Source organism: Alligator sinensis, unplaced genomic scaffold (assembly GCF_000455745.1).
Source record: "Alligator sinensis unplaced genomic scaffold, ASM45574v1 scaffold950_1, whole genome shotgun sequence".
NCBI lineage: Eukaryota > Metazoa > Chordata > Crocodylia > Alligatoridae > Alligator > Alligator sinensis.
In genome coordinates, this window is record NW_005842331.1 from 1236273 (window position 1) to 1253027 (window position 16755).

Genomic DNA, 16755 nt, shown 5'->3' on the forward strand with positions numbered 1-16755 from the left:
TCTATTATGATAAAATGAGAATGTGTTACAGCACACGCAGACTAACAAAATATTGCTGCTGATCCTTCAGGCACTTTATAAATGTTGACTGTGGGTTATTAAAAATTATTGATCTGAAACAGGGCATGAAGATTACATTAACCAGAGCAATGTCTGAGTCCTGGTAAAAGAGATTATCATACGGCACTACTGTGTCAAATCGTTTGCAAAGGCAGATATGATTGAAGAAAAGCAGGCTTTGTATTTTACAACATTCTAATAGCACATCACTTGCCTTTCAGGTACAACACCACTTGTTCATTTGACCCACTCATCATTGTTCCCGATTAGTGGATATAAACTGCAGGCTGATACACTGGTTTCTTGTTTAGGCTTTCAAAGTTAATTTTTTAATTATCCAATGAAAAATATCCCGTGCAGCACCCTGGGAGAGTCCTTTTAAGGATGCCATGCAATACTAGCATTTTTAGGGTTGCAAACACTAACGCATGTTTCACAAGATAAACACAGGGTTTTTAAATAGGAGTCCATAGTGTCAAAACCATTCTAACCTGTTGTGGTCTGTCTGAGTTCTTTGTAACAGAATTGCTCTATTATTTTTCTGTAGTAAAAAAAAATGAGTGAAAGCTAAGAGCTGGCATTTTTCTAGGAGTGCCTTGAATCTAACAAGGGATGGCTTGAGTCTAATGTGATGGAGAACCGCTGTAGTCCTTCCTTTCTAGTCTCCAGAATAACAAGCCTGCTTTCCAAAATGCCTTTCCGTACCCTATCTCTCTTTGAAAAATAAGTTTCTTCCTCCCTATTACTACTTCTATGGTAAGCTTTCCAGATGAGAATTCAGTCTGTCAACAATTAGTTCACACCTCCCATCAGCCCTGTAAGGTACAAAATAAAGCACAATATTTTATCAACCACCCAGCTGATCAACTACATATTTCGTTCTATTTGGTAGCTTTTCCTCCATTTTACATTGCCTGTGGTTCAACAGTAGGAAATGACTGTAAGAGAACAGAAACCTAGCATCATCTAATTTGAAAAAGGGATAACGATTTGATCCCAAATTTATCGACCATCTTCAACTTTAGTTCCCTCTTGTAATTAAATAGCATATCAACTAGGTTAAGAGCCTCTAACCAAAATCACAAGCTGCTTACATAATACTTACGATGGAGTGTACAGAATTTATTACTTAGGATAGTGACAAGATACAAAGTGTTAACTGGGCAGTTACAGTGATTGGAATCACTGTACAAGCAGTTACAGTGACTCTTTGCTATCCACATCACAGTGGTCTTTGATCAACGGCTCAAAGGAATATGTAGTACATCTTGGGTGCATCTACATGAGACATTTACTGTAGAGCTTAATCAGCTCTGCAGTAAATGTCTCAGTATCTACACATGCAGCCCTATTAGGTCACAGTAAACTAATAAACTCTGCCTCAGGTTAGTACTATCCTGCGGTGGTGGAGTTTTTAGTGCACAGCAATGCATGTGTATCCTGACGGGGTTGGCTGGGGCACAAGGGTGCTTCAGTGCAGGGGTTGCCTGCTGGGTAGCCCCACACTGGAGCACCCTTGGCCCTAGCCAGCCCCTCTACAACATGTTGAACTGGGTTGGAGCAGTCCTAGGCTAGCAAGCTGACCCCCTGGACTCCTTGGCAGCTGGGGCTGCTCCGACTCAGCTCAACGTGCTGCAGTCCTGAGCACATTCAAACACAGTACCCAGGAACAATAACCTCCGGCACAAAGTACACTGGAGTTTATTGCTTTGAGTTAATTGCATGTGTAGATGCTCCCCTTGTGTAGGAAAGCAAGTTTGTTAGCATAGGAATAGAAAAATAAGAGAAAAAGGAATGACAAAGTGTGGCCCTTCTGATGAAGGATGTGCTAGACCTTCAACATCCAATTCAGTATCAATGTAAATGCCACCAAATAATACTTCTCCCCTCAAGCCAGCGGGAACAATCTGCACCCCTTTTATTCAAGTGGAAGTGAAAATGTAGTTAGCAAAGCAATGGAGAATCAGAGCCTTGGAGTGGTCAAGGTATAACACCTGTACAATCTGTTGTAACTAAAAACTAGCAGTCCCCTCAGCTGGAACAAATAAGGTTGTGGGGAAATCTCAAAAGTGTAGTCAAGACAGGACAAAAGAAGGACAATCCACGCAAAGTATGTTACCTTGTACTGTGTCCATGCAGATAGTCTTGATCTTATGCTGGTGTTCTTGTTGACAGTTCTAGCAAAGGGATTCCAGAGTGACTAACTAGTTACACTGAAATATCCGTCCCTCCTTCCTCTCCCAGAGATAAATGCTTTTACTGATGGTGGGGAGTAACTGTTCATTCTTCATGTTGTTCCAACCTTATACCTGAACAACCAGTTCCAGCTGCAAGTTCCTCTAAATCAGAATCTGCCACTTGTGTTAGGACAATATAAATGCATCCATTTTGGTGCAACTTCCAACTTGCAGTCCCACTGCTGCCTAATTTGTATAAATTCACTGAGTAAAAACCAGAATATCCTTTGTTCTCTGTCAGTCAAGGGATCCAGCCAATGGACAGATGGGGGTAGGTTTAAAGGTACATGGATCTGAAGTCTTTCAAAGCCTCACACCTTTTTATGCACATTATTCCTTAAATAATCCAATCACAAGTTAATATGCACAGAGTAGATTCATAGACACATTTTTTGATTATGTGTTTACTAGCCAGTCAGAATATTGACTTCATATCAGGTGTGCGTCATTTGACATTTTAATACTTAAAACTATTTTCACATTCTACATTTTGATGTCATTAATGTTGGGAGCAATAAACTCCAGGGTTTATTGTTCTGGAGTTTATTGCTCCCAGGCTCACATTCAAACAGTGTGCCCAGGAGCGATAAACTCCGGGACAATAAATTCTGGAGTTTATTCCTGCACATTAACTGCACATGTAGATGAGCCTTCTGATACATCAAGACCTTGTTTCTACTGCTTGGTTCAGTTTTTACCTAAATGTTAGGGACTTTCGGAAGTTAACCATTTCTGGTATTTTAAGTTATTCATTTAGGTAGCTTAGCAGCTCCATTTGGCTACTGCACCCCAGTGTCCTATTCATCCACAATCTTTCTACATTATAGTTTACCCTCACAGCCTCACCACCAGTCTACATCTTTCTCTGCCAATCCTGCTGTCACAAATAGGTGCACTGGCCACTCAGAAGAAGGAGCAGCAGCTTCCAAATGTGCTTGTGCAAACACCATAGGGAATATAGGAGTATATTCAGTAAGCCAAATCCAAACCCGCTAACCTTAGGGATGGCTGAGAGAGAGGAAGAGGAAGGCTGAGACAGAGAAAAGGACTTGCTTATCAGCCATGAGTTTAATGATGTACACCAGTTCTAAATGTAAGGGCAGCACCCCGTTTTCTCAGGGGCTCAAGTACCTAGTACTGAAGTGGAACATTAGCAGTTTTGTTCCTGGTGTAAGTTTGGCTCAGATCAATAGAAGCTCACTACCTGAACTCTCATGCAGAGATCATCCTGATGGTGGGACACTGAGAATTTTAATGTTCTGTATGTTCATATTCAAGGTCATTTCTTTTGTGTTTAGATTGATAAGTACGCTCAGCGGGATCTGAAGAAAGGGCTTCACTTGTACGGGACAGATGGAAATATTGGCTTAACTAATGCGTGGAGCATCATTCAAACAGATGTAAGTCTGGAAAGTAATTTTGTTTTTCCTCTTGTCTTCTTTCTAGTTTCTGAAGTGGTTTGGTCATTCATATGCTAACCCAGGAATTTGCAACATGGAGTCAAACATAAGTCATTGCACTGTAGGCTCTTAGTGGTAGAGATTTTGATGTTTGCCCCCTGCCTAGCAGCACCTGCTATTCTGACTATTTATATTATGATGGTCCCTGAAAGGCAATCAATACAGCACCCCATTGATTTGGGAGTTTTAGAAACATGGAAAAAACTGTCAAAGGCACAGAGGGGAATGAGGCAACAAAACTTCCACATTATATGAATGGGAATTGGGTGTCTAAATCTTTTGTGCCCTTTAAAAAGAAAACTTTTTATAAGAAATATAATGTAAAAAAGTACCTGCACCAAAGAACTTTTAAGAGGGCAAGTAATCTAGCTGGAGTCTTTTGACACTGCAGCAGTACAGATAGCTACAAAACAACTGAGGGTGTCACTTAGCTCAGTGCCATTCTGGGATTGGGTTTAGTAGGTAGATATTTGCTTCTGAAGTATCTGTCCAAGGCAGAGGTAATAGTTGCATGGAATGCTTACAGACGTAAAAAACTCCCCGCAAATGGTGCTTCACTAGAAACTCCACATGCTCCTGCATCGAGCCCAGTGCATGACCAGAAGAGGCATCACATTAATCGAACCCACATCTGTATAGATTGGGTGCTTTAGTGTTGCTTTTTGGGGCTTTTATCTAATAGCTGATTGAATCACCTTTATATAAAAGTGCCAAAAAACCCCACAGATGCATCTGAGCTATACAAATGCTGCAGAACCAGGTCAAACTAACATGCTGCTGCTTTTGGTAAAGCCTGTTTTTGGTATTTTTCATGTCTGTCAACAGCCAACATGCCTTCATGATATAGATGGTGCAGTTACATCTTTGGATGTCATTGCTGTCACCCTCCCTCAGCCCTATCCTTTCTGTGACTGCAAACCATGTTACATTCAAAACACCTTTCAGACTCTGAACAAAAAAAAAGAGGAAGCGTGGGGGAAAAAAAAAGAAACATGATTTTCTACTTTCTACATATCCCGCAAAAGAGAACGGAAACCTCTTAGCTCAGTAGCAAAAAACTGTCAGTGAATCTGATTGAAAGATTCAGAAGTGGATTCTGAATGTCCAAATATATTTAGAAACATGTCAAACATATCTTAGTTCGTCCTCACCTATCCCCTTGATGTTTCAGCAGTTCCCTATGGTATGTTCTCCACTACTTGTTACAGAGCGGCTAACTAAAATTTTAATTTACTTCTTGTTTTATATGATTCTTTCCTCACTTCCCCTAGGAAACAACTTGAGCATGTATAATGGATCCCTGCTTTTCTAGGTATTAACTTTTAACTTTCCCTAGCTCAACTACCTTCCCATTAATCTCCTTTCTGTAGTCTTGAAAATATCTAAATGCTTCCTCTCTTGCTATATGGTATGTTATGGTGTCACCTAGCCACACCACACAGTCTGTTTAACTTCTGATAAACTAATTCTTGACGATTTCTGTTGGTTCTGTGTGAATACTTTCTGATTTTGTTGGCATTTTTATCTATCTTTGAGACAGACCCCTAGCCCTACTCTAGCCCCTTTGGGTACCTGACAGGTTTAGAAAGCTGCCTTCAGCTTTGTGCCAGGAGATTCCTCTGAGGCTGATCTAACTTGAACTAGATGCAAAACTGACACTTGGTTGCTCCCAGGATTGGATTAGGGGTTTCACAGTTACCTTTCAGAATGCCATAGTTCTGGCCTTTCATCTTTAGTTACACATTCAAAATGGCCTGTAATTGGAGTATCTTTCTACTACTGATGTGTATCCTTTCAAGCCATGCTCTGCAGCCATGAGTTCAAGTACTGTATTTTTTCTGAAGGCTGAGATTCCAGTGTATTCACAGGACTCCAGGAGCAGGTAGCTTGATAGTTAAGAAAAAGAAAAATAACTATCTCTAGTGACCTTGACAGCATTTGAAGTCATAAAATCCCCCCTGCAGATTCAAGAGCACGAGATACTCACCCATCTCCAACCTAAATGGTTATGGACTACTGCTTTCTGCAGTCAAACAACCAAGTCATATTTAGTTTAGAAACAGGCACACTTCACTGGTGAATGATGTTTTTCCTGCATAAATAGTTTATAAAATGCTCTGGAATAGGTCTAGATAAGTACACTAGGAAATGCTAGATTTCGGGTGTCTAGTTCTGTGGAAAGACCATAACCCATATATCACAGTACATGGGGTCGCACTTTTAGCAAGGTGGAAGGTTAAAGCACCTTAGAAGACATAATAATTAGGATGCAGCAAGGCACTGTTCTGCAATACTAAGTAAGCAAACATAGCCAATTTGATAACTCCTCAGTTCTATCAAGCCTTTTTCTCAACAACACTAGTAATATCCTTGTGGCCTGGAGCAAAATGTTTTCATAAAATAAGGATGGTACGAATTATATGTTTTGCAACCTCCCTCAGCCACACATTTGTCCTATCGCAGGGCAAGATTATACCCTGATCTATTACTGAGGGCCTAGGGCCTGCTCTTCACTACGTCACCAAGACCAAGGTGCTCTCTCAGTCTGTAATAACTCCCTATCAGTACTTGTCATGTAATGGTTGATTGGGCTACTCTCTATGTGTGGTTGCCTCCCTTTGACCTCCCCCTCTAGCTCATCAAGGATGGTATATCTCTTGTTATCTGGGTTCACTAGCTCCACAGTTTTCCTTTCCTTGTTCTGTTGCACATCCATTCCATCAATCTTCTCAGTATGTGATCCATTCAATTTGATTTCCCTGATTTTGCTGAATGATTGCAGCTGCATGATCTCTCCACCTTGTCTTAAGTGATAGAAAGAAACGCTCATACTATGGCAATATATGCTATACAAAAGCTAGGTGGATAGCAATCAGGTTGCTTTTAATGCAGGTTTTCATGGCCTGGTTTTAATAGACATGCAAAACAGTTCCCTTCTGTTCCCTTGTTCTCCCAAAGGAAAGCCTAGTGGGACCTACTCTTTATTCCCTATCAGCAGCAACACCATGAAAGGCTCTTTAGACCATGTTTTCTAAAGATATTGTTGTCAAAATTGAATCTAAGGGATGGAAACGAACATCTGTACATGAGCATAGTCCGGATTCTCCTCTGCTTTTCTTTCCTAACTGCACATCCAAAATTCTCCAGAGGTGTTGGCCAAGTGTGGCAGAGTACCTTTGGTGCCTGCCACTTTAAGCTTTGAGAAAAGGCAGCAGGGCAGCTGGCAGGTGTGGGTTAGCCTTGATGAGGCTATCACATGACCCCAGGAGGGCCTCGGGATTGGACGAGGGCAGAGCAGCCTCCATTTTAACCCAGGCCCTCAGAGCTGGAGCAGTAGTTGGCTGCTGACTGCCAAAAGAGCAACACTCAGCTGAGCTACTCCTTGGAACATCTGGGAGGTAAGGGCAGGAACTGTGGGAATGGCAGGAGGCTCATGGTCCTGGTATGACTGAAAACCACAGCCTGCCAGGAAAGGGTGGCCTGGTGGGGCTGTTCATGGCCAAACAGTCCCCCAGAAATGCCAGGCCAGTTATCTCCCTGGTGAAAGGTTGGTAAGGGTGCCTTAAAACTCCAGCCTTCACATCCTGGTGGGTTGCCCCAAGGTAGGGACAGGCATGGAGCCAGGCACAAACTAGAGAGGCACCTGAACCTATAGGGTGAAAGACCCCGATGGCATAAGGCCAGGCACACCTAGGAAGAGTTCCCTGAGTCCATAGGTTCAGAGACCCCAGTGTTGTGGGGTGGGGCAGGCATACTTAGGAGAAGCACCTGAGCCCCACTGACCCCAGTGAGGGGGCAGAAGTACATGTAGGCCCACATAGAGTTGGGTGTATGCTGGCAGCCTGAAGTGCTGTGCGTGAGATGGGCCAGCGGCTGAGTTCAGCCCGGAGTATGGCATAAGGCTATGGGTCATGTAGAGTAAGGTCTGTGACCGGATGGCCTGAAGTGCTGCATGCACCCCGGCTGGAGAGTGAGTAGGGAAGCCTGAAGTGCCATGTAGAGTAGGGCCCAAGGGGGACCTGAAGTGCTGCATGGAGTAAGGCAGGTTGAGAGTGGCCCAGGAAGGGGGCAGTATGTGAGAGGCCTGGTGAGAGCAGGCAGAGTACAAGAGGCCTGGTGAGAGAGGGTGGTGTGAAAGAGGCCCGGTGGAGGGCACTGTGTGTTTGCTGCATGTTAGAGGCCCTACAAGGGGCAGAATTTGGCCCGGCTGTAGGCCGGAGCTATTCATTAACTTAGGTTGTCATCTGTGAGGCATGGGACACAGCAAGGTGAGGCTGGAGCTGTGTATAATGCCCTTGTCACCAGGGCGAGCAATGGGAAGCCTCCCACCTCAGTGACATCTATCATAATTATTACCATCAAGGCATAGCAGGAAAGGAAGGCAGGTGGTTAGCCCAGAGACAGGCAGGCAGGCCAACATTGTGATCTGGCCCTGAGATGACCACCTGTCACACCAGGACTTAAACATAATACTTCCCCCACCTCCCCATGTGGACTTTGTTCCTTGTTACAGCATTTTCAGATTTGCTCAAAGGGCCACTGGCTGTAAGGATGAAGTTCTTCCCCTCAAGCTTGTGAGAGCTGATGGATGAGCCCATCATATTTTTTCCCTTTGGTACCCAATCAAACTATACTGTGATAAATCAGCCTCTTCACCCTTCATTCTGCTTTTGACACTGAGTTGACATCTTGAATTATGCTCTTTTTAGTTTAGTCTCTGTTTAGGTGCACAGATATTACACCATACAGCAGAAGACATTTGGCAAGCCTGCTCAGGAAGGGCCTAGAAATGGCTTTTCTGAGCCACATAGTGGGAATAAAAACTAAATCTGAATTGCTCTAAGAGTGAACTGGGAGTTCTTGGTTCAAAGATGTGTGCATGAGATATGAAGTCAACCATTTGCAGTCTCTATGTTAGACACAGGGGTGCTGACAGATGTACAGCTCCCCATTCTAACTCATGGCATTTCACAGAAAGTGCCATAAGCTAGAGCACCCCCTCTACCATGCCCCCCACAACTTTCAATGTTGGGTCAGGTGGGGAGGGAGGAAGAATTGAACTCCACTTTGGATCCAATCCAGGAGGACCTGCCTGTCTGCAGACTCTCTCCCCTAGCCCTGCTCAGCCCCCCACTGCCCCACTCCAGTACTGTCTGCAGTGTGGGAGGGGGGAGAAGGGAGGGGAGGGAGCTCCAGATTGGGGTTCATCTAGTGTGAGGTGGAGCAGGGGGAGGGAGGGTTTCAGGCCTGAGTGCTATAGATTGGCACTGGCAGAACTGCATGGGCAAGAAGCTTGTACAACTCCAGAAACATTCTCACGTAGCCAGTGTTATAAATTTCCGACTTTCATGAATGCTAAAATTCTCATCTATGTTCCAAGAAAGTTGAGTAGTCTTCTAAAAGTTTGCTTCCTACAGTCATGGTACCTGGATCACAAGTATCTATATTAGTAAACTTCATATACAGTTTCAGGTTGCAATGTTATATGACTTTGAAGCCAGTCATCTTAAAAATATATATAATTAAGCAAGTTTCATTGCAGTAACCATTTCATTTACTGTTCATTTTTTCCTGGCAGTAATAGCACATTTGGAAAAAAATATAATTTTACCCTATTACTATGAATCAGCTGTCTAGTTACAAATATTTCATTGACTCTTGGTTTAAATAAAAAAAACCCAGCACATACTGAAAATATAGAAATTACATTTCCTGCTGGTGTGATTATTTTCCTGTGTGTGTGTGTGTGTTGTTGTTCTCCTCCTCAACCCCAACAATTCCATATGGAAGGGTCATTCTGTTTCTGGTAAGAGGATCTCAGCACTGTCTATGCATTAATGATCAAAATGGACTAGATATTAATTGCTTATTGGGTAAATATTGCATGGGTTCCCAGCAAAATTCAGTAGGAGGATTAATCTGTTTGAAATATAAATATTTTTGAGCTCTATTAGATGTTTTACCTAGTTAAATTTAATCTAAAGAATAACATGATATTCTTAAATATCAAAGAAAAAGTTATTTGTTTCCCCTACTAAAATTAGTTTTTGCGGTGAAAGGTAAATTGTCTGCAGTGTCATCTGAAAAAGCATTAGATGTATGTTGAGGGTAGGAGAAGGAATCCTTTTTAGTGTTTTAAGTTTGGTACAATTAAAAAATAAAGAAGCAAATCCTACTATATGTATCAAAGAGGAAATTAAGAGATGAATTAATTGCAGTCTTTAAGAACCAACATTGGTGGGGTGAGAGCTTCTGAAAGCAGAAAGTTCCTTAAATGTGGTAAACAAAGTATAACAAGATCTAGTGACTGGATGCCTAAGGTGACAAAATTAGACTAAGAACAAGGTGCACATTTTTAACAGTGAGGATAATTAACTATTGGAACAATTTAAATAGGGATGTGTTGGAGCTTCCATCACATAATGTCTTTAAATTAAGACCAGAAGTGTTCTAAAAGGGATGCTGTAACTCAGCAAGTTATGGGCATTATGGAGGACTCACTACTGAGTAATGCTGTATGGGCTACATTGTGCAGAAGGTCAATATAATAGTCCCTTCTGGCCTTAAAGTCTAGTAAAATGTGAAGAATAACTTGAAATCTTTAGTTGAAAGGTTTACTAGGTATTATATTTAGGGAAGGAGCCCAAAAGATAATAGAAAAACTCCATCTTACACAGCAAGACACAATAGTGTTAAATCTCTCATTTTCTAGCATGGTAACTGCAAGATTCATGTGCATTGCTTTGGCCATGCTATAGTTTTTAAATGAGCAGTGTCTCAGTGCTGGGCAGAGGGGAGGATGATAGAAGGCTGCCACAGATCAGTTTTTACCGCTCTGCTTAATTGGTTTTCACACTTATCCTTCAAAACTATTTAGTAACAGGCTGTTGCAGTGGTATAGCAAGAGCAAATCCCAATATAGTTAATTATGTAAAACACTTTGCAGATGAATAGGACTATGTAAGTGCCAAGTTTCTTTTTTTTTTCCCTTGAAGAGTAATTTGTACCCCTGACTTGCCTAACCAGTGGACTGTAATCACTTATAGAGGAATTAGAAATATGTAGCACTTACTGAATAGAAGATCCCAGCCCAGACATACTGTCTGCCTAACAGTAGCCTTGCTGCTCCTTAGGGATTATTGGCAGAAAATCCATTGGAGTCAATCATCATGCCATGTAAGAGATGAGTTCTCAGCATTCCTGTTTTGATGGAGCTGGAGCAGTCAGTCACTGATTTGGCAATAGGCCATGCACAACCAAGGATGACAAACATCAGCCTCAGAAAAGACATGAGCATTAGCAGGCACCTTTATTGCACCCTTTCTTCTCCCTCCTCACTCACACACACATTAATTGTAAAATATTACTCAGAGTTTGAACAGAAGGATGATCTCGTAGGATCTTGCCAGGAGACATCTAGGCTTTCCAACATTTCTTCATTTTTCTTATCTTTTTTTCTAGGTTTAGACAGCAAACTCAGGACAGGAAGGGTTCTTAGTAGGAGTGTTTATAACACCTACCAGAACAAAGGCCTTTCTATGATATGGCATGGAATTTAAAGCAGGAAAAACTAGTTTTGCCAGAAACACAAACCCATCCAGTGGCTGCTAATCTGGAGTCTCTGAACTGGCCAATCCCAAATTAGAAGGGATTGCCTTAGGCAATGAAGATTTACCATACAGATGTAACAGCTCCTGAAGGGTGGTGATTACGATTTTTTTTCTCAAGTGTGAAAACCCTGGGCAATCTTGACATAAGTTATCAAGTTCTTTCTTTTTTCAGAGTAGAAGGGGGGAAATATCAGAAAAAGTAATAAAATATTCATGCAGCACAAGAGGTGTTGCTATATTTATTCTATGGTTGTTTCCTATCTTTAAAATGAACTAAAGGCAGATTGGGTTTCTAGTGGGAAACCTAAAGGCGCCTATATACATGCACCGAGGCTGGTCTCATGCGCTGTGCTTACAGCACATTGGAGCAGACTTAATTAATCGAGTCTCCTGGAGCATGGTAATTACTGAACGTTCGAGCTTTAGTTAAAGTGCCCCACCACCATTTTTCAGTCTGAGGATGCTCCAGGCACTTTAATTAGAGATGTGATACTCTAATTAATTAGAGATGTGATGCTCCCAGCACTTTAATTAGAGCAGCTCTTGGAGCCTCTCTAATTAAAGTGCACCCCTCCCCACGCCACCTCCTAGAGCACCTGTTATAAATGCCCTAAGTGACCCAGATCAAAAGAAATCTTCTGCTGTAGAAGTATAATAATCACAGAGTAGTACTGACTTACACTAACCAAAAATAGGATAAAAACCCCCAAATGTGAACATTACAGGATCACGTTTTTAATGTGAGAAATAGATCCTAACAGTTTGCATACTAGTGAAGAGACATATGGACAGCTGTAGAGTCTGAATTCCTTTGGTAATCCAGGGAAAATGAACAGCACAGGTAGCAGTAGTGCAAACATCACCTCAGTTTGGGTTCTTTTCTCCAGTGCCTTGTACTATGAGCAGTCACTTACAATCATGTGCAAAATATATACCAAAATCAGAATTGTCACATTGCCCTTCCTCTTTGTGTGGGTGTGAATAACTCTAACAAGGACAAGGCAAAGGCAACCTTCCTCCCCTCCTTTCCAGTCTCTAGAAGTGAAATGTTAATGTTTCCCTCTGGTTTGTTCAGCCTTGATGGGTCTTTTTGTGATATAGATACACTAGCGAATTGCCCGTCTCAAATCGATGAATTAAAATAACAAAAACAAACGGATTTCACTTTTAATTGGGGATTACTGTGTAAAACAGTGATTCTCAAACAGGGTGCTGGTACTCTGGTGCACTGCAAGATCCTTTGAAGGGTGCTGTGAGGTCTGAGGAGATAAGCAGGTAAGTGTAGGCTCAGGTTCCTCTCTGTCTGATCACTCACCCTTGGTCCCTCTGCAAGGGTGGAAAGCATTGCAATAAATAGTTTTTGATATGGGGTGCTACTTAATTCACAAAAGCTTTAGAGAGGTGCCTTGGGTCTAATGAGAGGTGCCTTGAGCCAAAAAAAGTTGAGAGTAAAATATTGTTTCCTGGCTAGTATCTCTTTTGAGTGCCTGTAGATGTGCGGGGGGGCTACTCCAATGCGCTGTAATTACAGCGCATCGGAGCAGACTTGATTAATCAAGTGGAGTCTGCTGGAGCGTGCTAATTAGCGTGCCTCCAGCAGCCTCCATGGCTCTTGTATCAGTGTTCCCATGCTTCAGAGTGGCGATGGAGATGCTTTAACTAAAGCTCTTTCAACAAGCTTTAGTTGAAGTGGCCCTTTCACCATTTTGAAGATCCGGGACACTGATACACAAGACTCTGAGGGTGCTTTGATTTAGAGCAGTTCTCAGACCCACTCTAATTAAAGCACCCCCCCCCCCTCAGAGCACATGTAAAAACACCCTTTATGTTCTTTATGAGACATTTTGTGTTTACCTAACCAGTCAGTAATTAAACTGTTTGAGAAATATGTGGGGAAAAGCAGAAGGAATTGGATTCAGCTTTTACTGTTGTTAATCCAAAGTAGTGAAAATCCACATTTATATCAGCATGAAAGGTAAAAATTTGACCCCCTATAGTTTTCCCTTGTGTGGTTGGATACCACATATGCATGCCAAAGATAACTCAGACTGCCCACAAACAATATGTGATTTAATAAGGAATGTTGACTTCTCAAATATGAAAACCCTCTCACTGACATTGCACAAGGAAAGCAACTTGCAGAATGTTTTTGTCCCCAATTCTTCTCCATTGTCACCTTCATGATAACCCAGTATATTTGCTTAAGCTCTGCTCAAGACTGGATGCCAGAACAATCTGCTTTTTCATTTGCATTATTGAGGCCATATCCCAGCCTGGATGATTTTTAGCGGGCATTTGCCACAGAGACTATGACTTTGCCAAAGAATTTTTTTAAACATTGATTCCACTTTGTCTTCCATTCTAGGGTAGCCAGTAAAATAGATACAGGCCCTGAATAATAAGTGTACACCTTCTTTATGTTTCATTTCAGTAAGAAGCATTGTGTTAGTTTTAATTATGAGCGCTAAATATCCCATGCTAGGGCAGCAGTTGCTTGTTAGCTTGGAAACAAAGTTATCTGGGAGAAATGCTGCGTTCTATAAATACATCATGGAAACCTCAATGCTTTTTAAATCTTGTTGGTTGGCAAAGCTCTCCCCAACAACCCACCTTCTAGACAGTGCATTGGGCAGCCTCCTGCTGTTTGGAGCTCCTAGATACTGATAAAACATTTAGGAGCTTTCCCCTACCCAGCCAGACAAACAGTCAGTGTGGGGGTGTGATTGGTGTCTCTTTAACAAAGGAGAAAAATTGAGTGTTGTGGTTTTTCAAGAGATGGAGCCTCCCACATGAAGGAAATCTTTTTAATTAAACAACAGATATAGTCATCAATAGGGATATAGATCCAGATCCCCAAGGGTGTTTAGGCACTGTTCCTAATGAGGCAATTAGAAAATAGAGTGATACCTAAATTCACTGTGCAGGTGCCACTGATATCCACTGCTTTAACTCTCCACATACTGGAGAACATGGACACATGACAGATTTACACCGGTGTAAACAAGGAGTGGGCACATGATGTATAGATCTATGCTGATGTAACTTACTTAAATCCAGTGTAGTTACTCTAGCAAAATGTAGGTGTGTACCTAATTAGCCACTATAAATTACACCAACGTAAGTATCATCTGTTCACAGCTTATCCTGAGGTAGCAGTCTGCCCAGCGCCGACGCAATTATCCTAAGACGGTGGAGCTCAACTTTTTTGCCCCAAAGGCCAGATGGCCGGTGCCCGGTCAGTCCACAGGCCAGATCTGTCTGGCGAAGTCTGATCTGACCACACGGAGGGTGGTAAAGGGCAGCTCAGCCTTGACGCAGCCACAGGGGGAAAGGGGCATAGCCCAGCCCCAGTCTGGCTGTGTGGGGGAAAAGGGCATGGCTTGGCCTCAGTCTGGCCACATGGGGCTTGGTAAGTTGGCAGCCGAGAAAGGTTGGCAGCAGAGACGACCCAAGCGGGGTCCAGGGCAAATCAGCCTGTGTGGGGCCAGATGTGAAGCCAGAGTGCGGAGTTATTGCACCACTCTGCTTGGCTCTGTGGGGGCCCCCCAAAGCATGGGGTCTGGGGCAGTCACCCCGATTCGCTCCCCCCCGGAACGGCCCTGGTTGACCGTATCGATTGCCACTGCTCCCTCCTGCCAAATTTCTTGTCCTATGGGGAGCCCCATGGGCTGGATGCCATGGTTCTTGCAGGCTGGATTTGGCCCACAGGCAGGGGGTTGAGCACTCCTGTCCTAAGACAGCACCTACTGCATGCACCTAGCCCTGGATTCCTTCCACTCTGGTTCCTTACAGATCTGCTGCAAATAAGCACAAAGTATCATCTATACAGGCCCTGAGTTTCTGCCAGTGCATGTTACCTGGACACAGATGCCAACACATAGCTAGCTGAACATGCTTGGACTTTTTTCTGAAAATTAGCCTCCTTTTCAGATGGAGCTAAAAATTACAGCATGGAACTTGCCTCTCCTTAGGACTCCAGACCCTTCCTTTCACCGGCCTTTTAGACTTCCACCACAGCCCCTTCGCAATTTCTGTGCTGATAGTCTGCCCTTCCCTTTCTTGCCTTCACTGTCTTCGTTTGACCTGCAGCCCTTGTCTGACTCACCACCCTACCTCATACCCGATCACCCCTGATCTTCACCAAGCATTGCTCTTTCTGGTTAATCTGTTTCTAAGTTCCCCTGCTCCTTGACTCCCTGTCCCTCAGCCTAGCCATGACTTCTGTTCCACCAACACTGATGACTTCTCACCAATTCTCCTTTTCTTTCACTCAGGCGGTTGTCATGTCTCCCACTGTTTCATTCCTCTATCCTTGATTCTTTTGCCCTTTAGCAAGGCCTGCTCTACTAGCTCCCAACCCTGGGTCCCCTCCAGCACCTCCCTTCTCTGCTCCTGTTCTCATGCTACACTCTCTGGTGAGAATCCCATGGTCAGGCTGATTTTCTTCACTTCAAACTTGTTTTCCTCTCGTTCAGTTCAGCCATCTCCCTGGCTATAAACACCACTTTTCCAAGTTAATTAAATCCCATGTACTCAGTCCCAGTTGCCCTTTTCACTATCTTTGATTCATTCCTTGAACTCTCCCACTTCACCTGCCTCCATTTCTCACTTCACACAGTTGCTCACATTTCTTTCAAGAGAAAGCAGCTAAATGAAATCACCCTCCCTCCTCTTCCTCCATCACTTTCCCTTCCTCTCCTTCTACTTTTTCCTTCAGAAGTTCCTGTTTGCTCTCCTCTAATCCCTTCACTTAACCCAGTGATGCCCCATCCCATCCCTCGATCTTCATGCCCATTCTCATTCCCTCCTGAACAGGGGACTGTTATGGAGTTTCTGGCATGGGTAAAACTCCCCCTCCCTGCTCTTGAAACCTGTTTTTTCACCCTCCCGCTGTCCTGAAGGGTTTGCCCAGTGAACCAACTCTGCTTGTTATGCCCATGCCTCTGCTCAGCCTGTCTCTTTGACATCTCCTCATGGATGTATAGCTATCACTTCAAGCTCAACATGGCCAATAGAGCTGTTCAACATCTTCCTCAAGTCCCAGTCCCCTGCCTCCTTTCAGTTACAGTGGCTGTTTCCATATTGCCTCTCACTCGTGTGCATAATGTCTCTCATCTATGGCAAGGACTTCTTTCTAGAATCTCGTATTCTGTCTGTGTTGTCCAGATTGTTTCTTCATAACTTTTGAAAGATATGCCCTTTCCTCTCCAGCATCACAGTTAAAACTAGTATCCAGTCCCTCATCTTATATCCATAATTAGGGCTTCTAGGTGGCACCATATTATAAATAATAGGCCTTTCCAATTGTCTGTTCTTTTCCCATCTAGAAAGCTAGGGCTCCTGTTCCTTGTATTTCTTTCCTTCAACAGATAAAACATTGCTCTTTCC

The 16755-nt window shown here is 43.0% G+C and overlaps 1 protein-coding gene across 1 annotated transcript in view; it reads left to right on the forward strand.

Annotated features, from left to right (window-relative positions):
* TSPAN4 (tetraspanin 4) overlaps positions 1-16755 on the forward strand; it is an 857269-nt gene that overhangs the window by 826388 nt on the left and 14126 nt on the right. Inside the window, 1 exon segment of the mRNA XM_006039403.3 lies at positions 3596-3697. Within this exon segment, the coding sequence (XP_006039465.2) occupies positions 3596-3697 (102 nt within the window).